The sequence below is a fragment of the Gossypium hirsutum genome, chromosome D08 (assembly GCF_007990345.1).
Source record: "Gossypium hirsutum isolate 1008001.06 chromosome D08, Gossypium_hirsutum_v2.1, whole genome shotgun sequence".
NCBI lineage: Eukaryota > Viridiplantae > Streptophyta > Magnoliopsida > Malvales > Malvaceae > Gossypium > Gossypium hirsutum.
In genome coordinates, this window is record NC_053444.1 from 68,257,166 (window position 1) to 68,281,174 (window position 24,009).

Sequence of the window (24,009 nt, forward strand, 5' to 3'; positions counted from 1 at the left end):
GTACAACAATAATTTTAACAGCCAAGTGACTTAGATGAAAATTTTTGAATAGTTTAATGACTAATTTATAATTTTTTGAAGTAAATGTCAAAAACATAAACTTACTAATAGTTTAGTCCCATTGTCTATAGTTTACCCAATTCTTAAAACCGGGTCTTGGCCCAGCTCAGTGTGTATATAAATGAGAATCGATGACAGGTTTCTCCTTGAGCCTAGCCCTTTGAATTTTCATGGCTATGTCCACAGCACCTTACTCCCAAAAAAATAAAAATAAAAAAATCCATTAAAGCATAATAGTTTCTTCTTCAAATCTTCATATTTTTTCCCACTTCATCTCCATAATCAATCTTTCTCAGAGCCCAGGGTTAGGAGGTGTGAATTCGCGCCATTAAAAAGAAATCCCAATTTCCCACTAAAATCAAAGCGTTTTCCCACCTGTATTAAACTACCGCCATTTCATTTTCTTTGTCCATTCAAATCCCACAAAGAAAACCCAGAAAAAAGAAAAAAAAAAGGAAATAGAACCTAAGTTGTCTTTTATTACTGTTTGGGTTTTGTGTAGAATTTTAATTATTTTTAAAGATCATCAAAGAAAAGGGATTTTTTTTTGTATGTAAAAAGAAAAAAATGGAAAAGAAAAGGGTAGCTGTTCCAATTCTATGCCATGGCCATTCACGTCCCGTTGTTGATCTTTTTTACAGTCCTGTTACCCCAGATGGTTTTTTTCTCGTTAGTGCCAGCAAAGGTAATAAATAACTATCATTTTTCCTTCTTGTGTAAATACGGTTTCTTGTTTATTTATTTATTAATCAGTAAGGTTTGGTCCTTGTTTTGATTGATTTGGTTCCATTATATATAAGCCTTTATTATGTATGTGAATGGTGGTAATAGTTTTGTGGTTAAACTCTGCTAGTGGTCCTTGTACTTTATGAAAGTTGTGGATTTAATTCTTATATCAATTTTAGTTTAATTTCTGCAATTTCCAAAATCTAATGCGGCAATAATTTTTCATATTTATTATTTCTCCATATTACTTTAATGGACAAACAAATTTTATTTGTGTTTAGATTGAAATTTCTAAAATTGAAAAGTATAGGGATTTAGAATGATATAGTTGGAGAATATGGATTAAATCTACAAGTGTAAGCATAGTACAAGACTAGTAATTGAATTTAATTGATCGAATTTAATTACTACTACTGTTTAAGTCAAGACTAAAATTGATCAATTCAAAAAGTACAAGGACTAAATCCACAACATTTGCAAAATATAGGGACTTATACCAGAATTTAACCTAGTTTTGTTATAAATCTTAAGACCTTATATACACCTTTTTTTATGGAGGTATACTTTGATGTTGGTCTCATTCTTTTAAAAATGGGGCTTTACTTGGTCCGGTTCAGATTCATACTCCATGCTGAGGAACGGCGAAACTGGAGATTGGATAGGAACGTTTGAAGGACACAAGGGTGCTGTTTGGAGTGTTTGCTTGGATACAAACGCTTTACGTGCTGCTTCCGGTTCTGCCGACTTTAGTGCGTACGTGATTCCTTCTTCGATCCCTTTCTTTCGCATTATGTCGTCATACTAGGAAAGTTGTTCGTTTATTTCCGCATGTTGTGAAGGAACGTGTTGTCCATACGTAAACCCTGGCTATCTATAGTTTCATCTGCTGTTTCTTGATGAAAAAGTATGCCTTTTTATACAGGTAAGTATGGGATGCACTAACAGGTGACGTATTGCACTCGTTCGAGCACAAACATATAGTTCGAGCTTGCGCATTTTCTGAGGTAAAGTCTGTGCTTCCATTCCTTTTGCTCGGGGGAAATTACGAGAGTGTGCATATATGGTGTTTTATTTGTTTGAGTAACGTACGTCGTAGGAGCCATGTGGAATTTGGGATATTTTAAAGCTAGTTAGAGACAACAAGAAGGCGATCATAACCCATGTCTTCGGATCTGGTAACAGGATACTCACCTTCTATTAACCGGAGGAGTCGAGAAAGTCCTCTGTGTATATGATCTGAATTGTCCCGATGCACTTCCAAGAGAAGTAGATAAATCACCCGGTTCAGTCAGAACTGTTTCATGGATGCATAGTGATCAGACAATATTAAGTTCTTGCACTGATATGGGCGGTGTCAGGTATCGATTAACACGTATTTCACTTCAGTTTTTGTCATTGATTCCTCTCATGTGTGTGAATTGTTGAAAAGGAAGCAGTCTGGGTGTTTCCTGGCTTGTTGATTCATTGTGTACTTAATTTATATAGCATTTTCTTACGGTGTATATAACTGTCTTAATGCGTGTCTCTGTTTTCTTTGGCATCTATGTCCGTCTCTTGTGTTTACTGAATTTCTCGGCAGATTATGGGATGTAAGGAGTGGCGAAATAGTTAAAACACTAGAGACCGAGTCATCTGTGACCAGTGCTGAAGTGAGTCAAGATGGTCGATATATCACGACTGCGGATGGATCTACAGTTATGATCTGGGATGCAAACCAGTAAGTTCAGACTTTCAAGCCTGATTTTGGCCTGGTTTTTGTGTTAGGCTATTTGCTTTCATTGATCATTATATTCTGTTTCAGCTTTGGGTTGGTAAGGAGGTACAACATGCCATGCACTGTTGAATCAGCTTCATTGGAACCGATATATGGAAATAAATTCATTGCTGGAGGAGAAGATATGTGGGTTCGGGTTTTTGATTTCCAATCCGGGGACGAGATAGGTATGTTCTCATACATAAATTTGTGTATTGGACTGTACTTTCTTGTAATCACTGGTTTTACATCTGGTCCGCAGCATGTAACAAGGGTCATCATGGTCCAGTACACTGTGTGCGATTCTCACCGAAAGGGGAATCATATGCCTCAGGATCCGAGGATGGAACCATTAGAATATGGCACAGGCCCTTTGACCCATAATGACACAATTTGCAGCAAATGGATCAGTTTGAAAAATGGACGGATTACGCATTGCAGAAGAGAGCAAAATTGAGGACAAAGAAACCCGGACCGAGCAACAAGGGTGACCAATTTCAAGCCCTATTATCATAAGTATAGTTTTCCTTAATGTAGATAGAATCGGACATTGATCCTCTTTTTTTTTTCGTATAGTTTTGAATCTGGTGCATAAATGGTATATCTCTGCATTGTATGTGAATAGCATAATCTCTAAGCAATAGAATAAAAAATATACAATATCTGTATTCGAAGCGTATTTCGACCGCACCTGATGTGGAAATGACCATCATCCTGGCATGCAAATGTAAGTATGAATCTCCAAAGTTATCTAGAATTACATGAGAGTTTCACTGTGATCATTGCGAGTCATTCGGGGATTTAGATGGTCGAGACCCTTGGAACATTAACCGGGAAGTTATGGATCTCATCCATCCATGGGTTTTTCTCCTTTGCTGGATTTGTCGTCCTCAAAGCTTTCCACACTGCACTGTTACACTTAAACCCGGAACCAAATGCAATTTGCCATGTTCGGTCCCCTTTCTTAATCCGACCTTTGGCTTCTGAGTAAGCCAATTCGTACCAAAGAGAACTACTAGAGGTGTTCCCAAACCGGTAAAGAGTCATTCTCGATGGTTCCATGTGCCATTCAGACAGCTGCAAATTCTTCTCCAGTTCATCTAAAACGGCTCTTCCACCGGCGTGAATGCAGAAATGCTCGAAAGCTAGCTTGAAATCTGGAATGTATGGCTTGATCTTCATTTTGAAAAGTTTCTTTCCAACCAATGTAGCGAAGAAAAGTAACTGCTCGGACATTGGAAGAACTAGAGGCCCCAATGTGGTGATGTTAGTCTTTAAGGCATCACCAGCAACCCCCATGAGATCCTTCGACAACGTAACACCGATCTGTCCCGTCGAGTCTTCTTCCTGTGTAACACACCCGAAGCACTTATCATCTGCACCCTTGTGGGTTCGAACGGTATGAACCAATTGGTATTTTGATCTTCTTCTATCGGAGCTTTTGTTTGAGAGTAATATTGCAGCCCCACCCATCCTAAATAAGCAATTCGAAACGAGCTTCGAACGATCATTCCCAAAGTACCAGTTCAAGGTAATGTTCTCCATACTGATAACCAATGTATACGTGTTTGGATGAACTTGAAGAAGATTTTTAGCAAGATCTATCGAAATCAAACCAGCACTACACCCCATTCCTCCTAAATTATAGCTTTGGATATTACCTCGAAGCTTGTAATGGTTAATAACCATGGCGGACAACGATGGTGTCGGATTAAACAAGCTGCAATTCACAACCAAAATCCCGATATCTTTTGGGTTTACCAAAGTTTTAGCCAAAAGCTCATCGATAGCACCATACATAACAGCTTCTGCTTCTTTTCTAGCTTCTTTCATCGAAGGATTAGGCGGTATATTAAGGACAGCCTCCGGAAGATACGTTGATTCCCCTAACCCCGACCTTTCGAGGATCTTACATTGAAACAAAAGATTCTCCTCCGTGAATGTACCAGCCATTTGAGACTGATCTACAAACATCTTTTTCGTGCATATCCGAGCCTTATCCGGTTTATAGCAAGAGAAATTAACAAGGTAAACAGGGCGAGGGCGAGTTAGAAAGTAAAGGGTCGATAAGAAAACGAGAAGCATCGAACAAATGATAACTGAAATGAGATTGTACTGTAGATGTTCCCAAAGATCATGAAGGTCTTGGATGGAAAACGTCGAAAGTTGCACGGCGATTACGACGACAAGTGGAGAAAGGAATAGGTACATTCCATGAGTAACTACATAATGGTAACCGAGCTTCACATATTTTAGCTTAACCGATTTCTTGAAATCGGGTAGGTTTCGTGTCGATGATCGGAGCAATGGTTGTTGATTTTCCGGTTTCGGCTCAGCCATCTTCTCCCCTGCAACAAGTTGAATCAATTCTATTATATCAAGCAGCAACAAGCAGAGTCATTCAAAACAACAATAATAGCACAAATCTATTGATAAAAATTTTGAAGCTTAAAAAGGGTAAAATTTCCTCCCCAATCCCTCTCAATATCAGTAAAGAGCAAATTGGTCCGTTTCAAAAGAATGAACAATTTAATCTTTGTCAATTTTGAAAAAGAGCAGCCAAAAACAAAATTTCAACAAATTTAACCTCAACATTTACACATTTCGGAGCTAAATTTATTAATCAAGGCTAAATTAATAAGATGTTTGAGGACTAAATTAGTTATTATACCATGGAAAACATTCTACATTCTATATCGATATTGAGATGAAACCTAACTTCAAATTGATAAATTACATGCATAGCCAAAGGAAAATTATGAAATTTAATCCTTTTTCTTCATCTTTGTCCTCAAAAAAATCCCTTTCACTTCAAGAATTTTGCAAACCCAAATCATAATTTCACATCAAATTAATAAATTCTACATAGTTTTTATCAGATTTGAACAGTAGGGAATGCATACAAATTAAAAACCATAATCATAACAACAATTAATTCGAGATTAATCCAAAAAAAACAAGATTAGAAAGAAAAACTCACTTTAATCCCCGAAAGGGAACCTAAGACGACCACTTGAATCTCTCTATTCAAGAACACGGCCACGGAGATCGAGAATACCAGAGAGGAAATTTCCAAAAATAAGATTAAATATATGAGAAAAAAAGAGAGATCAATGGATAGTATTAAAAATTTTGAAATGAATCGATCGAGTGTTGTATATGTATATATATATATATATAAACCCCTAAAACTGCTTTTTACTAAAATAGGGAAAATGGACAATGACGACGAACCTCGAATTGTCAACAAAGAAAAAGTGTTTATATAAATGAAATACTAATTTTGAATCAAGCTTTTTGGTATTTGAGTCGTCGATGAACTTTGCTTGCTGGTATGTTATTTGAACTCTCCGATCAACCTTTCGATCTCCGGAAAATATGGTGGAGAAACTAACTCCGATCAATACTATGCTTTGCTCCAGTAGTTGAACAATTTGGGGTTTCATTTTATAAAAATATCGTTGTAGGAGGCGAAAGAGAGAGAAAGGGACTTCTAATGTGGGGGGTAAGTCGTCGGAAACTGACGCAAGCGGGGTCGGGATATTGAACGGAGAATTTGAAGTTGGACGGTGATCGGCGGTAGTCTAGTCCGTGCTGCTAGCTCAGGTCGGGGTTAACAAACGTGCATGGCTTGCATGGTTATATTTTTATGTTAATCACGTAAACATATAAACAAGGTAAAAATATCATAGAGTCCCCTCTATTAGGGGATAGAGTGCAATTTGCTCCCTTACTAAAGATTAAGTTAGTCTTTGTTAGAGAAAAAAAAGTCTTGTAATCAATTTCTACCATTAAAAATTTATCCATATATGTCAGCATGACTGCATGAGGCATATGTGTCATTGTCGGATTATTCTATTAATCACGTAGTTAACTACACGAGGCACATGTACACTATATGTTATTGTCAAGTTGTTCTATTGTCACGTCAATTAACTGTACAAATCGATATTTTAGTCTAATTCAATCAATTCTAAACAATTTAATCCAATTGATTCAATTCTTTGTCCAAATTGATATTTTAGTCTACACGAGGTACATGTACAGTAAAATATTTTACATAAAAAAATTAAAATCTATAGATTTTTAACTTTTTTGGGTATTTTTTTCTTCAAACAAAAAAGGACTTTTTTTTTGGTTTAATTCTTATCTCTCTTCTCTCTCTCTCTCTTTTTTTGTATGTATTATGTTCTAAAATCATCCAAGAAAAAAAACCAAAAAATGCCAGAAATTATTAGATTTAATCCCAATAAACAACACTATGGCACCACCACTTTGATAACTGGTTATGCACTTTGCTCAAGCTTACTCGCAGTAATCAATAAATTCGCCATTACCAAATTCAATTACCCAGCTTTATTAACAGCATTACAATGCTTAACTTCATCATTTGGTGTTTGGGTTTTAGCCAAATTCAATCTTTTACACCATGATCCCTTCAAATTCTCCATAGCCAAAAAATTCTTCCCTGCCGCCATTGTTTTTTACCTCGCTATCTTCGCTAACACCAACCTTTTACGCCACGCCAATGTCGAGACATCCATTGTGTTCCGATCTTTAACACCCCTTTTGGTCGCCGTCACCGATACGGCCTTTAGAAAGCAACCGTACCCGGCAAAACTGACATTCGTGTCTTTGTTCATCATTTTAGGCGGCGCCGTCGGGTACGTCGTGACGGATAAGGGGTTCACTTTGGTTGCGTATTTATGGGCGTTTGTTTATTCGATGACGATAACTGTCGAGATGGTTTACGTTAAACATATGGTGATGAACCTTGGGTTGAATACTTGGGGGTTTGTGTTTTACAATAACTTATTGTCGTTGATGATAGCACCCTTTTTTTGGGTTTTGAGTGGGGAATGCGGTGAGCTTTTCTCCTCCGTGAGTGGCGGCTGGGATCGGTTAGAACCTGTGGCGTTTGTTGCTGTGTGTTTGTCTTGTTTATTTGGTTTGCTTATTAGTTTCTTTGGATTTGCAGCTAGGAAAGCAATCTCTGCGACTGCATTTACTGTCACCGGTGTGGTTAATAAGTTTCTTACTGTTTTGATCAATGTATTGATTTAGGATAAACATGCTACTCCAATTGGCTTGGTTTGTCTCCTTTTCACATTGGCAGGTGGGGTTCTTTATCAGCAATACATTACCAGTCCGAAACCAGTAGCATCGGTCCTGGCGCGACGATAAGACCGAATCCGGTATCCCGATTTAGCTTTGATTCCATTGATGAACTTTGTTAGCTATTTAGCATATTGAACATGTTTAGCCTTTGTTGCTTCATGTACTTAGTGTCTTCAATTTCATGTATATGGTTTTTGGCTCATATATATATATTTCTGTCTAAAAATACATCATGTCATTGCTTGAACTGTGGACTTACCATGTGAGTTATTATAACTCGAATCGAGATAAGCAGGATGACAGTGCAATAGCACAAAAAGGTCGAGTCTCTACGAGATTCACCGATGTTGAACTGTTATGATCAATGTATGCCACTCCAATTGGCTCGGTTTTCCTACTTTCACGTTGGCAGGTGGGGTTCTTTATCAGCTGTCGGTCATGGGACTGAAACCGGCAGCATCAGTCCACGCACTTCGGTGATTACAACGAGAACAAGACGATAGGACAGTGTGGTATTCTAATTTAGCCAATTGATTGCATTGATGAACATATAATTCATTGAACATGTTCAGACTTTGTTGCTTTATGTACTAGTGTCTGCAATTATCCTGTATATGGTTTTTGGTTCTTATATGTATTTTGCCGCCTAAAAATACATCATGTCATTGCTTGAGCTGTGGACTTACCATGCGTATTATTATAACTCGAATCGAGATAAGCATGATGGCAGCTTGATAGCGCTAGTCTTTACATGATTCACCGATGCTATGATCATCATATTGCAGTGCATCTCTAAAGATTATCCATTGCTGAATTGTTATGATCAATGTTTGCCACTCCAATTGGCTTGGTTTGCCTACTTTTCACATTGGCAGCTGGGGTTCTTTATCAGCAGTCGGTTACTGAACCAAAACCAACACCACCTGTCCGAGAACACGATATGACCGAGTCCGGTATTCTTATCTGGCCAATTGATTCCATTGATAAACATTATTAGCCCATTTAGCATATGTTGCTTCATGTACTAGTGTCAACACTCAACAATTATCCTGTAATGGTTTTTGTCTCATATATGTATTTTGCTAATACATCATGTCATTGCTTGAACTGTGGACTTACCATGTGTATTATTATAACTCGAATCAAGATAAGCATGACGGCAGCACGTACGGTAGTGCAAAAAGGTCGAGTCTTTACCAGATTCACCGATGCTGTGATCAGTATATTGCAGTGCATCTCTAAAGGTTAACCATTGCTGAACTGTTTTGTCACTGGTCTTGGGAATTTGATGGTTCATTTAGTCACGAACAACTCAGTTACCGGCCAACGACCACTGGTTCATTTCTTTTAACCAGGATCTATTTGTTTCTTCAAGCTTTACAATGCCTGCTTACCATACATAAGAACCTTGAATTTATGATTTTTTTCCCATATGCCTACTGTTATGGTTTTGCATTCAAGTGTTATTGTGCAAAATGGATGAATATTTGGAAATTTCGTCGGAGTTAGAATCCGGTCATTCTCTTTGTCTGTTGTTCGGTTGATCTGCAATTCCTTTCATGAGATCCTAAAGAAGATCTTGCTTCCTTTGCAATATGTTCTGAAATCAGTGAAATGTATTTGGCTGCATTTGGCCACCATGAGATTCCTTTAAGTCCTAGAGTTAAGCCTGGTTACTATAATCTCTATGCTGAGGAACCCCTTAATGTAGTTATATATATTGTCGAGACGAGGCTGACTCCGTTAGAGAAATCAGCAAAATGTTGTCAGTTAGGAGCTGGAGGTTATTTTCAGTGAGGGCTTTGTCTCTTGATTTTGTCAAGAACCCAAGAGGCAGTGGATTCTTATAGCGAGAGTGTCTCGTTTAAGTGTCTGATAATACAAACCGAGGCAGTGGATTCAAATCTAGGAGCGTAAATGAGACACTGATACTCGTAAATTACTTAAGTTCGATTTGAAAAAAATTCGAATTCGATTTGGTAATTAGCAAGCTGGGCTCGAGTAGCTTAAGCTGAATTCGAGCTTAGTAATATTTGAATTGAATGGCTCGTGAGCCGAGCTTTTCATATTTTTATATTATTAAATTATATTATTGCTCTTAATATATCTATTATTAACCCCAAGCTTAATTATCAAGCCTAGCTTGAGCTTAAGTATATATAAAAATTGGTAAACGAGCTTACTCAAATATTATTTGACAAAGTTTCCAAGGTTTTTCATAAATATTTCTAAAAAATTAAATTTTAAACTAGATTAAAAAAAATAATTTTATATGAAAAATATTTTATACATATCAATTTTGAATTATTTTCATTATTTTAAATATAAAAATTATTTTATATTATAATAAATTAAAATTAATTATAAATTAATGTTAGATTTTTTATAACTGTAATTTTTTAGCTTATATTTTATAAAACGTCTAAACACTTGGATCGAAGATTATGATAAAAAATTGTAATTAAACATATGAGGTTGAAATGATTATTAGTGACCATCAATACTGCCCTTTGTTTCATCGACAAGTGAAGTACACAAAAGGTTAGAGAAACTTGTTCTCACATTAAACCTAAAGCTAATTATGTTCAATTATTAGAGAAAAAGCTAATAATGTTCCATAAATATGTAATGTATGAGATTTAGTATTTATGTTAACTTGGTTCTTAGGATTTACCTTGTCCTACAACCACCTTCATAATTTAATTTTAGGTAAAAATATATTTTAAGTCTTTATACTTTTTGTAAATTTAAAATTTAGTCATTATATTTTTACTTTTAAACATTTAGTCCTTTTACTTTTTAGATTTCAAAATTTAAGTTCAATTGTTAAAATTAATTTGTTTAATTTTAGGTTTATTACACGTCATTTTTTTGTGAAAGGTACAGAAACTTATGACATAGGGACATTATGAATAAAATGGAGGTGAATCGTGTTTGTGGAATTAAAAAAAATGGATTTTAAATTTTGACTATAAATGTGTTTTCAATAGTTGTTGAAATTAATTATGTAAATATCGATAAAGAATATGTTCGATTCATAGATTCGTATTTCTTTTTTCAAAATTAAAAAAAAAACAATAATTAATACAACATATAAAATAAATCTTTCCTACCTTATATGATTGCTTATATTCTTAACAAAAATTTTCCTTAAAAAATAATTAAAATTTAATTAAATGTTGCTCCTTAAAAAAAACAATTAACTACTTTCATGATTTAATGCATTGGGAAGTTTTTTTTTTTTTTAAATTACACTGACTTTCGAAGCTTTTTTACTCTAAGGTGTGACGGATCTAGCTGGGGTCCGTAATTCAATAGGAGGAGTATAACCGTCTGATCCTTTTGAAGGATCATCAGAAGATTGCCGTAATCCATCATCTGTTTCACCTCTATAAACGTCTTCAATCAGGTGTACAACTTCTTGCATGATAGGTCTTTGATCAGGTACGATAGATACGCAAGCCATTGCAATTTGCAATAATTGCACCATTTCTTCCTCGATGTTGTGGAATCTCATTAACTCCACGTCGAACACCTCTGCGGTCCATTCCTCACGGACAACTGATTGAACCCAACGAGGAAGATCGATCCCTTCTTCTCCCATCGACGTTTGATTAGGCGATTTTCCGGTTAATAACTCAAGCAATACCACTCCGAAACTATACACATCGGATTTGAACGTAACGTTGCGAGTTTCAACTACTTCAGGTGCTCGATACCCTGAAAAACGGCTAGACGAGGCAGTGTTGCTGAAGATCGGATTGAGACCAAAATCAGACATGCAAGCTTCGTGATCAGGTCGAAGGAGAATGTTGGAGGACTTGATGTTGCCGTGGACCACCTTTCCTGTAACATGAAGATGGGCTAAACCCCTAGCCGCGGTTAAGGCTATTTTCCGACGACTCTCCCAGTTTGGTGGTGTACGGCCCGAGACTCGACTACCTGCAAGTTTCAACCTAATTAAGAAAGGTATAAAATACATTTTCGAATTGCAAACAAACTTTTTAATACACAAATTGTATTAACTCAATTAATTTATATAATTACTCATAAAAATTCGAAGTATTAATAAGAAGTTCTAATCTAGCATTTATTCAAAAAAATAGTCTTTGTCAGTAGAAGTCTCATCGAGGCCACTGTATTAAGAATTAGATTGTATTTTACTTTCTCTATTAAAAAAAGAATAAACTTATCATTCTTTAAAAATTTCATACATTTCTAGTGTTAAAAACTGGTATTTATATATAAACTTGAGATACACATGATACATCACCTATCACTATCTAGTCATTCCATTAGCCATACTAGTTTTAAACAGTATAAATGGATAGAATTTTTAACAAAAAAATCAATTTACTTATTAATCTAACATCAGAGAGTAATAAATAAAAAAAGATAAAAAAACACAATCTACTTTTACTGATCTTTTTATCCTATAAAGCTTCCTTGAATTGAAAGCAAAGAAGACTAATAAGGAAACATTAAAAAAAAAGAGCTTATTCATGTCTTTATTTTGGTCGAAAAGGCTGCTTACTCATTTCATGCCAGTGTGAAAAACATTTCACTCATTTGCAACCACATGAAACAATATATAAGAAAATGTTGGTAGACCTAGAGGTGCTTATTGGCCGGGCTGGGTCGGGTCCAGAAAAAAATTTTGGCCCACATTTTAGACCTAGGTCTGGCCCGGCCCAAAAATTTGGGTCTAAAATTTTATCCAGGCCCGGGCTAAGAAAAAATTTCTAAACTCGAGCCCGGCTCTCGGCTCATTTTTTTAATAAACACCAAAAATTTATTTTAAAAATAAAAAATAAAAAAATTATTTAAAAAATATTTTAAAATTAAAAAAAATATATATATTTATTATATATTCGGGCCGGGTCCGGGCCAAAAAAGTGATGCCCGAGGCCCAGCCCATTTTCTAAATGGGTCTCGTTTTTTACCCAAACCCATATTTCGGGCCTATATTTTTACCTGAACCTTCCATATTTCGGGCGGCCTATCGGGCCAGACCGGGCCGCCCGGCCCATGAGCACCTCTAGGTAGACCTATAAATGAATTATGAAATGTACGATGGCATAAAAGCAAATAAAACAAAAATGATATTCATTCCTTTTACAAGCGTAATTCAGACTCTTTTAACAATGTTTGATCCTCTTAGTTTACGAATTTGACAATTTAATCCAATTATGTTCATCAGTTTACATGATTCATCCATTCTAATTTAAAATTAAATTCTAACAAATAGAATAAAAGACTTAAATTTCATTAAATAATATTATTAATATAAGATTGTGGTGTAAAGACCCAAAGGGGTAAAACTATCATCACTTTAAAAATAGATAAATTAATTATTATACGTTAAATAAAAAAATAAACAGATCCTTCTGTTAAAATTTTTATCTATTTTTATTGTTAAAAATTAGTCTCTAAATGTCAGCGTAAGGTACATATAGTACGCCATGTGTAATTGTCTGATTACTCCATCAACCATATCAGCTTTTAACAGTAGAAAATGATGAAATTTTTAACAGAAATAATCAATTTGCTCTTTGATCTAATATAGAGAGACTTATTTGCTCAATTTTAATACAATGAGCAAAATACAATTTAACTCCTAATTATAGGTATCCATAGGCCGTCGATTTAAAAAATTTTCATGCCCAAGCCCTTTTTGAGCCGACCCAATCCGCTCAAAAAACCCATTTCACTATTCAAAAAATAATAAAATAATAAAATATATATTTTTAATTGATATTTTATATATTTTTATTATTTAAATTAAATTCAGGTTGAGCCATGCAGGTTCAAGTTGTGAAAATCTTTGTCCATGCCCAATCCTAGTCGAGCTAGACTGGACGAGCTACCGAGCCCTTGGACAAGTCTGCATGGTAGTTTTACATAAAAATGAAATATCTCTTAAAAATTATAAAATTATAAAATAGTATAATAATAAAATTATGTTTTAGCCCCTATTCTTTTTTCATCTTTACTTTTAACACTAACAATTGCTGAAAAATATTGGCGCATTGTGAGTAATAAAGGAGAAATCTTACCGTGAAGTAAGGCGGATAAACTACCTTCTTCCATGAAATCCAATACGAGCAATTTTTCATCATCGGAATAATAAAACGCTCTCAGAGGAACCAAATTTTCGTGTTTCATTTTCCCCAACGTTTCCATATGTATTTCGAACACTCTTTCATTTGCCGCCACGTCTTTTAGCCGTTTAACCACCACCATCGTACCTTCTTCCAGCAACGCCTTGTACGACGTTCCGACGGTGCCTTTTCCCAAAACTTCCGCCGACGCTCTCAACAAATCCTCTAAATCGAAGCTGTAAACCCCACCTTCGAAGAACACTAGCTTATTCCTTTCCCTTTCGGTTGTCCCTCCCGACGTTCCTGCCTCCGCCGGCGGAACAGAGCCTGTCGGCGCTGTGACCGGCTTCGGTGGCTGGCTTCGGCGTTTAAAGAGACAAAGAATAAGGAAGAGTAATAACAATAATGCAATGATTGTAGACCCCACTGCAATGCCAATAATGGCGCCGACGGAAAGGTTTTTGGATTTTTCACCGGGAGTTTCGGGAGGGATCGGCGATGGTTCCGGCGATGGGAAAAATGGGTTACACGGCCGGAGTGGACCGCCGCAAAGGGCAGGGTTTCCGGCGAATGATGATTTCGGGAATTTAGATAACGAACCGGGGATTGAACCGTTAAGGCTGTTATTAGATACATTGAATTCATCTAAACCGTCGGCGTTGATGCTCGGTAGTGAACCGGAAAATTTGTTGTTCTGCAAGAAAAGACCCGTCAAATGACTCATATTATTGACGGCGAAAGGGATTGGACCGGCGAACTTGTTAGACGAAAGATCGAGCCGAGTTAACCGAGCTAAACGAGTCACACTGATCGGGAACTCGCCGGTGAATGCATTATCTTGTAAATAAAGGTTACGGAGTAGAGTCAAATCGGAGAAATCTTCAGGGATCTCACCGGACAAACGATTCGCTCGGAGACTCAAAACACGAAGTTGGTTTAACCGGCCGATGGTGTTGGACGGAATAGAACCGACGAGACCCACACCTGGTAGCCGGAGACTGAAAACGAAGGACCTATTCGCATCACATTCAACGCCGACCCAATCGCAAGCTGAGGTCGATGAATTCCATTGAATCCGGTTCGGGTGTTTGGTCTTTGAAAGGAATGCAAGGAGAGCTTGCTTGTCTTGAACCGGTTCTGAGTTAACTCGGGAACTTAAAACCAGAACAGAAAGTAGAAAAAAACAGCTAAAATTGACAGTCATTTTTGTGATTAAAATTGGAGAAAAAAATGGAACACAAAGAGTGAAGAAAAATGGGTCTGCTGTCTACAATTTCCCTCTGTTTGGCTTCCAAGAAACAATGAATTTCCTGGGAAAATTCATGAAAGAATGAGAGAAAGAGAAAAAGGGTGGGTTTTCTAAGGTATCACGAGATTACTTACTGAGTGGGAAAATATATAAAAGCCGAGTTGAAGCTTAAAACTGAAGGAGGAGAGGGGACTGGGGGAAGCGTTTTATGTTTTTTAATTTAGTGAAAATTGTGCTTCAAGTCCCTATATGTTTCATATATTTATAATTTAATATTTTTCAAATTTTAAAATTCATGTCTAATTGTGAACCATATTGGAAAATTTTATTAAATTCACTTAGGGTCGAAGCTAAAAATATTTTAGAAGGGTCAAGATTAACTTATAAATTTTACAAGAACTAAAACGTGATTTCAACATTGTATTAACTTATATTTTTATGATTTTCAAAAGACTAAATCAAAATTCTAACTATCTTTTAGATCAAACTACAATTAGGATCCTACCTACCCTCCCTTTGCCCTTGAATTTTCTAGTGTAGTATTATAAAATAAAAAATAACCGCATTTTAATATAACATAAAAAATGACGTTATAATAAATCTAAATTTAATAATAAAAATTTAATTGTATTAATAATTAAGTAAATGATTCATTTCAAGTTTCTAAGAGGATTGGCTTCAAAATTTTTAAAACTTTAATTACTTTATATTTTTATTAAAATTCTATTTGAACCTTTTAAAATTTTAAAATTTTAATTGAACCCTTCAATTTTTCTTTTAAAAAATTCTAACTAGATGCCAAATTTAATGTCTCGTTGTATCACTTTTATCAGTATTTTAAAAATATTTTAACATATATTATATGCATATACAAATATATCTCAATTACACGTATAAATATACTTACAAACAAACATAAATTTTAAAATTATTAATCGAATCAAATAACTTCATTTGTATAAAAAAATAATTTCGTTAAATGATTATGTTTTGTTTTTAAATATAATTATAAAAAATTAATATAGTCAAGACATATGGAACGCATTTTTCTTTCTAAATTTCAATTTTCATAATTACATTTTTACAACAAAATCATATTTAATAGTTTCAAAATCACATTTATTAGGTTAAATTAGTCGCCGATTACGAAATAATTTCGTCATTTCACATTTAATTTTAAAATAAAAACTATTTACTTGTTTTGTGTTAAAGCGATGTGAAAAGTAAAAAGTGAGCAGTGTAATTTTTACGTTGTTTTGATATTTAGGGATAAATTAATGTTTAGTCCCTAAATTTGGTATGTTTTTAAAATTTGATCCTTGAACCATTTTTTATCTACATTAGTCGTGGAACTTGGTTGTTCTTTTCAATTTAGTGGTTGAAATGAGGATATAACAATTTAAGATTGGATCACATCATCACTTCAAAATTTTAAAAATATAGAAAATCTAAAAATACAAAAGAAATTATATAAAATTTAAATTATTATTTTTAGATGATGACGCGGCACAATCTTATAGTGCCACACATACTTTAAAGCAATCTAAGTTCAAGGATCAAATTGGGAAAAACTTTTAAGTTTCAAAACTAATATGAACCAAACAAATAGTTTAGAGACAAACGTGAGAATGTTGTCAAGTTCCCACTACGGCTCATGGTTCAGAATTAAATTCCGCGCTCCCGCTTGTCTCGGGTTAAGCATTAGCCAACCAAAAGGAGGAGTTGTTGCAACAACTAATGATGGATTAATATACTATTAGATATTTGAGTTTGGGTTCAATGTTTACTTTGCTGCTTGAGTTTTTTTATTGCAATTAGGTACCTAAATTTGACTTCAATGTTTAATTTGGCACCTAAATTTTATTGTTTGTTCCAATTAAGTACTTTTGCTTTTTTTACTAGAGTACATACGTTAAACATTCATTGAATCATTTAGTATAGGTACCAAATTAAATATTGAAACCAAACTTAGATACCAAATTAGAACAAAAAAGAACTTAGGGATCAAATTGGACATTAAAACCAAACTCAAGTACCAAACAATATATTAACTCCATTAATGATGAAGCTCTCAACTGTTATATATAGTTTGTTGCAGCTCAACTCAAGGGTTCTTAATGTCGGGTTTGGCTTAAAAGTTACTAATGTCGGCATTGATTCTTTGGTTCAATTACGTTAATTTAATTTGCACAAATTCCATGGGATAATAGCATGAACCCCTATATTTTAGGTTTGTTTTAATTTGGCACCTTTTATTTTCAAAATATATAATTTAGTACATGAAGTTTTATTCTTCTAAGGCTAAATGCACAAATTGGGGTCTAACCTTTTAGGAGTTGTTCACATAAGTACCAAATCTTTCAAAATGGTCATATAAGTGCCTACTAACCTTTTCAAAAATGCTTAAATAAAGGCTTCTCAAATGCCATATTTCAAGTTTCAAATAATGTTCTGATTGCTTTCTTTTCTTTTCAAGCAATATCTGATTCAAGTATTATGTGTTTTATTCTAAACACGTCAACATTTACCTAAATTTTTCTACAAATTAGATTGAAGTGCATAAAAAGCCCTTATTTAAGCACTTCTATAAAGGTTATGCCCTTGTATGACTATTTTAAAATGTTTGGCCTTTATGTGGGAAACCTCTAAAAAGTTAAGCCCTAATTTAAACATTTACCCTTCTTTTAATGAACCTGGTACTTGACCTTAACCGGATCAATTTTTTGATGACGTGAAAAATCATCGAATAAAAAAATGAGCTAAAAATGTTAACTTTTTCATTCATTTTAAAAAGTTAAGCCCTAATTTTTTGATGATGCCACATCAGCAAAGTTAAAAATGTTAATTTTTTCATTCATTTTAGGGTGATTTGACAAAAAAATACAAGTCAAAGGGCAAAAAGAGGAGAAAAATAAATGGAGAACTAAAAGAATTTCTTTGTCGACTTTTTTGTAAAATTAGAAGACCAAATAAGTCATTATGGCTTTATAAATCCAAGGTTTCAGTCTCCATCTATTCGCTCTCCTCTTCCTCAATTTCCTTAAAAACATATTGGGAAAGTTGTTGTTTGTTCCATGTCCGGATATAATGAAGCTGTTTCTCTACTAAGGTTATTGACTTGGGCATTGAATAGATTTCATTTGTACTGAGTTCGATCCACTTAAATGTAGTATATTTGAAAAAATTAAAAGCATGGGTCGACTAGGGTACTAAGACTTCCAACTGAATTGCTTGAGGTGATCGAATAAGTATGAAAGATTTATTATTAAAATGTTGTTTTTTAGAGATAAATATAATATTTTTTCAAGAGAGTTTTGAAATAGTTAGAAGACTGGTTTATGAAGACTTTTATTTGATAAATACTCATGATAATTAATGAAATAACTTTAGATTGACCACTTGAAGAGGCCTATAAATAAGTTATTTTGTGCCGCACATCAAGAGCAAATTTTGGAGTGTCTTTGTCGATAGTTTTGTTATATTTTCTTATGGTTATTTTGTGACACTCTTTTAGGTATTTTCTAGATAGTTTAATGCTTATATTGTGAGGTAGTTGGTGAGTGATTTGTGGCAATCGCGGTTGATATTGGAGTTACAATTACTTCTTTGTATAAGGGTAGATTTGGGTTCACAATCCAAATAATTTGCATCTTTAATTATAAAAAACTTAATTTTGAAAAAGATTTATACTAGATTATATCACCTTTCATAATACATAAATTAAGTAAAATTAATATAAAATTTAAAATATATAACCTTTATTAAAAATATTTTATAAATTATTCAAAGCTTTCATATCATTTTTATAACTTTATAAATAAGTTATGATAAAAAAAACTATAATAAGTATATTATTTTTATAATATGTAATATAGACAAATATATAAGTTATATACATACTTCATGGCCATAACATTTTATAAATAAACATATTATAATATTTTTATAACATGTAAATTATTTTTTATAATAAACTTTTTGGTCATTATTTTTGAAATTTTTTAGAATTTAAATAATAAATTTTTTTTAGGATTTAGAATATAAGAATTTTTTTTACCATAACCATCTCAAACATCCATACGTATTTATGTTTATAATATAATTTTTATAAAAATATTTTTTTAAAAAAATTGGATTTAGATGTAATTACTCAAACATGTCATTAGTTTTGATACAATTTCTAGAACTACCCATAACAATTTCTCAACCCTTAAATGGGAGAATAATATGTGTTTTGACGCATTCGAACTCACGTCTTCCTACACTAACAACAATGTCAATGTCAATGTCAATTGAGCTAAGACTCAATCAATAATTAAGCAAATACATGTAATTAAATAAATACTACCTATTAAATAATTAACTATTTTCTGGCTCTACCTACATTTGTCGGGCTTGCATGCACTTTAACTTACCATATAGACAAAATTTTCATGCAAGACAACAGTCAAATGATACTGTCTATATATATATATATATATGTATGTCAGGTTCCCTTACCAAAACAACAAAATTTTCATTGTTTTCAAATGAATCCCACCATGAAATTGCAAACTCAAACCTTCAACAATGTCCCTACACTGCCCGATTCTTACGTATGGTCGACGACGCCTTCAGAATCTCCGTGTCTCCACTCGATCGACGAAAAACAAGTGCCACCCGTTGTCGATATTGGTGATCCGAGTGCGTTTAGTCTAGTGAGAGATGCTTGTGAGAAATGGGGTGTGTTTCAAGCCATCAACCATGGGATTCCTTTGAGTTTGTTCCAAGAAACCGAATTTGAAGCTCGGCGGCTGTTTTCACTGCCAACGGAACAGAAGCAGCTTTTTGCTCGGTTGCCGGAAGGTTTTACCGGATATGGTTTGGTTCGTATATCTCGGAACTTTCCTAAGCTGATGTGGTCTGAATGTTTTGGTATGATAGGGTCCCCTGTGGAACATGCTAGCCAACTTTGGCCTCAAGATCATGCTAACTTCTGGTATTTGCGGGTTTCTTTTTGCTTTTGCTTTTGCTTTTGCATGCTCTGTTGTCACGTTAGCAAAAACATGTTCATGTACATATACATATGTGTATGTATAAAAGAGAGAAATAGTGCATGTAACATTATACTTTCATTTTCCAGGTATCCAATTCCACTGCCTCGTAATATTATGTAATATATGGTTTTATACAAACTTCCATTTCAAATTCTAAAAGTATAAAGCTTTCACACAAGCACTCAATAAATTTTAAATCCGGGAGATAACATTATTAAAAATAACGACGAAATGTAATATTATATTTTGGTGGAATTTAATTGATTTTTATAAAAATTCGAGAGTTTAATTAAGGTTTTTAAATTTTTTTATAAAATTACTGTGAGATTTATAAGTAATACAACCAACATAAAAAATATTTTGGTTTTACCAAAAAAAACTATTATGAGTGTCCAATATTAATATATTCGATTATTTATATACTTTAAAAAAAACTCGTATAGAATATATATGATAGATACATAAATACATTTGTCTCTGAATAATTTGTCTTTTATTCTTTCAATTATATGTTTCTAAAATTTGTTCTTTCTTTTGTCTCTTCTCTTACATACATACACACATATGTTTATGTATATATATATATAATTTATTTGGTGAATGTGGGTTTTGGTGCAGCGAGGTGATGGAACAATTTCAGGTGGAAATGAAAACATTGTGCGAGAAACTAGTGGCAGTAATGCTTCGCTCATTGGGTTTAACCAATGAACAAGACACAAAATGGTTCGAACCTAAAAACGAGTCTGACCGAGCCAAGTGTTTTCTTCAGCTCAACTCGTACCCAGTGTGTCCAGACCCGGACCGAGCCATGGGATTAGCCCCTCATACGGACTCATCCCTCTTCACGTTGCTGTACCAGGGTGGTATCAATGGGCTGCAAGTTTATGATGATGGTGTGGGGTGGGTCGATGTGCAGCCGGTTGAGGGTGCCTTGGTCGTCAATGTTGGTGATTTGATGCATATAGTGTCTAATGGGAGGTTCAAGTCTGTGTTGCACCGTGTGGTGGTGAATAACACGCGCCACCGCATTTCGACGGCGTTCTTTTACTTGCCACCATGGGATGCCAAGGTCTCACCGTTGAAGAAGTTGGTTGAGTTTGATCATCTTCCAATGTACCGGCAGGTGACATGGAAGGAGTATGTTGAAACCAAGTCGAAAGATCTTAGTAAGGCCCTCGACTCAATTCGGATTTGAATTTAATATAAAAATAGCAAGGAATAATTTCTCTATATAAAATTAATGAAACCTTTCTAGTTTAAGTGAGAATAAAATGGACAATGTTTTTATATATTTTTTAATAATATTTTTTAAGATTCGTTTTTTAGGGTTGAACTCTTGATAATTATATTAATCTACAAGGGTAAGTTCAGTTCAGTGCCAATGTTAGAGTAGAATTATTTTCGAATTGTGTTAACAAATGATTATATGTAAATCTCTTTTTAGTTTTTCTATTTTCGTTTCCATTTAAAAATCTAATTAAATAATATATATGAAAACCTTCTTCATTTTATTCTCACTTAAAATAGAAAGTATTCATTTATTTATATATAGAAATTATTCCTTGTGTTCATATCAAATTCAAATACGAATAGACTCGAGCACATTATCAAAATTCAACATCCTCCTTCCATATCACTGTCCGGTACATTGGCAGACGATCAAACTCAACCAACTTCTTCAACGGCAAGACCACATCATCCCATGGCGGCAAGTAAAAGAACCACTTCGAAATGCGGTGGCGCGTGTTATTCGCCACCACACTGTGCAACACCAACTTGAACCTCCCATTAGACACAATTTGCATCAAATCTCCAATATTGACGATCAAGGCACCCTCAACAAGCTCCAAATCGACCCACTCCATAGCATCGTCGTAAAATTGTAGCCCATTGATGTTGCCCTGATACAACAACATGAAAAGGTACGAGTCCGTATGAGGAGCTAACCCCAGGGCTCGGTCTGCGTCCGGACACATCGAGTATGAGTTGAGCTTGATCACACTCGTTTTTGGGTTTGAACCATTTCGTGTCAGTTAAACACAATGAGCCAAGCATTATTGCCACTAGTTTCTCGCACAATGTAGTCATTTCCACCTGAAATTGTTCCATCCCCTCGCTGCACCAAAACCCATATTCAGCAACAAATAATATATATAAACACACACATATATATATATAAACATATGTGTGTATGTATGTAAGAAAAGAGACAAAAGAAAGAAACAAATTTGAAACAGAAAATTGAAAGAATAAAAGACAGATGGATTTCTGTACCTATCATATATATTCTATACGAGTTTTTTTTGTAAGTATATTAAAAATCGTGCTCATAGTCGTTTTTTCGTTTTTGGTAAAATCAAAATATTTTTCTTTATGGTTTATGAAAACTATAGTTGTTTTGAGGCTTAATTTGAATAATTGTTATTAAACCCTTCAAATTTTGAATTTTTACTTAAATCCCAAAATTTTTAAAATTTCTAAATAAACCCTACAAAAGTTTTGAAAATTTTAATTAAATCCTTTAAAATTTTAAAATTTTCTCAGTAATTTTCTCAAAACTTTCTAAAAAAAATTAGACCCTCCAATTTTTTTGAAAAATGTCATTAAATCCTAAAAGTTTTGAAAATTTTTAATTAAACCCTAATTTTTAAAAAAAAATTATTAAGTGCCATTAAGACTTAACGTCACATTCCACCATTGCTTCTAACAATATTATCTTCAAAGTTAAAAAAGAATGTGTATAATGTTACATGCACTATTTCTCTTTTATATGTATATGTATATATATGTCTTTTATATGTATATGTATGTGAATATGAATATGGATAGAACAACTTTTTTCTAACGTGACAGCTGAGTGTATAATGTTACATGCACTATTTCTCTTTTATATGTATACGTATATAGATATGAATATGGATATGGATATGTAAAAACTTTGTTAACGTGAAAGCCGAGCATGCACAAGCAAAAGCAAAATAAATAAATAAAAACCCGCATATTACCAGAATTTGGCATGATCTTGAGGCCAAAGTTGGCTAGCATGTTCCACAGGTGACCTTACCATACCAAAACATTCAGACTACATCAGCTTAGTAAAGTACGGAGAGATACGAAACAAACCGTATCCGGTATAACCACCCGGGAACCGGGCAACAACCTGCTTCCGTTCCGTCGGCAGTGAGAACAGCCACCGAATTTCAAACTCGGTTTCTTGGAACAAACTCAAAGGAGTCCCATGGTTGATAACTTGAAACACTCCCCATTTCTCACAAGCATCTCTCACGAGACTAAACACATTCGGATCACATATATCAACGATAGGCGGCACTGTTTATTGTGGATCAAGTGGCGACACGGAGATTCTGAAGGCGTCGTCGACCATACGTAAGAATCGGGCAGTGTTGGGACAGTTTTTGAAATCTAATGGAAGGACATTGTTGAAGGTTTGGGATTGCATTTTCATGGTGGGATTCATTTGAAAAAAAAAAAAATTGGTGTATTTGTAAGAATCTGACGTACACTTGTATATACAGTATAATTGGACTGTTGTCTTGCTTGAAATTGTTGTCTATATGGTAAGTTAAAGTGCATGCAAGCCTTACAAATGTAGGGAGCAAAGTGTACATGGACGAGCGTTACAATTTTGAGAATGGAGCCAGAGAATAGTTAATTATTTAATTAATAGGTTGTATTTATTTAATTAAGGGATAAAGAAAATTTTAGTCCCTAATGTTTATTTATTTTATCATTTCGGCACTTAAATTGAGTTAAATTGTTTACTTTTCTTACAGAAAAATTGATTGAACTATTAAAATTTGATACATGAATTTTGGTTTTGTGTAATTATACATATTGAATTTTGTTTTAGATTCAATTGTATACAGTTAAAGAAATAAATACATCAATTTATTTTTATATTGAATAAGTATAATTATTTAGTATATAATATGGAAATATAAAAGG

At 34.0% G+C, this 24,009-nt stretch overlaps 5 protein-coding genes and 1 pseudogene across 5 annotated transcripts; 3 read left to right on the forward strand and 3 right to left on the reverse strand.

The window, feature by feature from the left end:
- Window positions 1–217: 217 nt before the first annotated feature.
- Window positions 218–3,207, forward strand: LOC107909230 (serine-threonine kinase receptor-associated protein-like; annotated as a pseudogene).
- LOC121220002 (3-ketoacyl-CoA synthase 11) lies at window positions 3,076–5,649 on the reverse strand. Its single transcript, XM_041099007.1, has 2 exons — window positions 5,520–5,649; window positions 3,076–4,887 (listed from the first exon to the last, which is right to left on the reverse strand). The coding sequence occupies exon 2, from the start codon at window positions 4,877–4,879 to the stop codon at window positions 3,341–3,343; it is 1,539 nt and encodes a 512-aa protein (XP_040954941.1). The 5' UTR covers window positions 4,880–4,887; window positions 5,520–5,649; the 3' UTR covers window positions 3,076–3,340.
- Window positions 5,650–6,732: 1,083 nt separating this feature from the next.
- LOC121220003 (GDP-fucose transporter 1) lies at window positions 6,733–8,666 on the forward strand. The gene is made up of 2 exons (XM_041099008.1): window positions 6,733–7,556; window positions 7,656–8,666. Exons 1-2 carry the CDS (start codon window positions 6,761–6,763, stop codon window positions 7,721–7,723), a joined length of 864 nt encoding a protein of 287 aa, XP_040954942.1. The 5' UTR covers window positions 6,733–6,760; the 3' UTR covers window positions 7,724–8,666.
- A 2,072-nt stretch (window positions 8,667–10,738) lies between these two features.
- LOC107909231 (probable inactive receptor kinase At2g26730) lies at window positions 10,739–15,178 on the reverse strand. Its single transcript, XM_016836702.2, has 2 exons — window positions 13,714–15,178; window positions 10,739–11,599 (listed from the first exon to the last, which is right to left on the reverse strand). The coding sequence occupies exons 1-2, from the start codon at window positions 14,960–14,962 to the stop codon at window positions 10,935–10,937; spliced, it is 1,914 nt and encodes a 637-aa protein (XP_016692191.2). The 5' UTR covers window positions 14,963–15,178; the 3' UTR covers window positions 10,739–10,934.
- A 4,358-nt stretch (window positions 15,179–19,536) lies between these two features.
- LOC107909232 (gibberellin 3-beta-dioxygenase 1) lies at window positions 19,537–21,410 on the forward strand. The gene is made up of 2 exons (XM_016836703.2): window positions 19,537–19,985; window positions 20,662–21,410. The coding sequence occupies exons 1-2, from the start codon at window positions 19,537–19,539 to the stop codon at window positions 21,236–21,238; spliced, it is 1,026 nt and encodes a 341-aa protein (XP_016692192.2). The 3' UTR covers window positions 21,239–21,410.
- Window positions 21,411–21,650: 240 nt separating this feature from the next.
- LOC107909233 (gibberellin 3-beta-dioxygenase 1-like) lies at window positions 21,651–22,019 on the reverse strand. Its single transcript, XM_016836704.2, has one exon. The coding sequence runs from the start codon at window positions 22,017–22,019 to the stop codon at window positions 21,651–21,653; it is 369 nt and encodes a 122-aa protein (XP_016692193.2).
- Window positions 22,020–24,009: the final 1,990 nt, after the last annotated feature.

Coding starts and splice junctions, on each gene's coding strand:
- LOC121220002 (XM_041099007.1), bottom strand. CDS start 4,879: ATGGCTGAGCCGAAACCGGAAAATCAACAACCATTGCTCCGATCATCG.
- LOC121220003 (XM_041099008.1), top strand. CDS start 6,761: ATGCCAGAAATTATTAGATTTAATCCCAATAAACAACACTATGGCACC. Junction 7,557..7,655: donor GACTGCATTTACTGTCACCG/GTGTGGTTAATA, acceptor TCACATTGGCAG/GTGGGGTTCTTTATCAGCAA.
- LOC107909231 (XM_016836702.2), bottom strand. CDS start 14,962: ATGACTGTCAATTTTAGCTGTTTTTTTCTACTTTCTGTTCTGGTTTTA. Junction 11,600..13,713: donor TTTATCCGCCTTACTTCACG/GTAAGATTTCTC, acceptor TGAAACTTGCAG/GTAGTCGAGTCTCGGGCCGT.
- LOC107909232 (XM_016836703.2), top strand. CDS start 19,537: ATGAATCCCACCATGAAATTGCAAACTCAAACCTTCAACAATGTCCCT. Junction 19,986..20,661: donor CAAGATCATGCTAACTTCTG/GTATTTGCGGGT, acceptor GTTTTGGTGCAG/CGAGGTGATGGAACAATTTC.
- LOC107909233 (XM_016836704.2), bottom strand. CDS start 22,019: ATGTGTCCGGACGCAGACCGAGCCCTGGGGTTAGCTCCTCATACGGAC.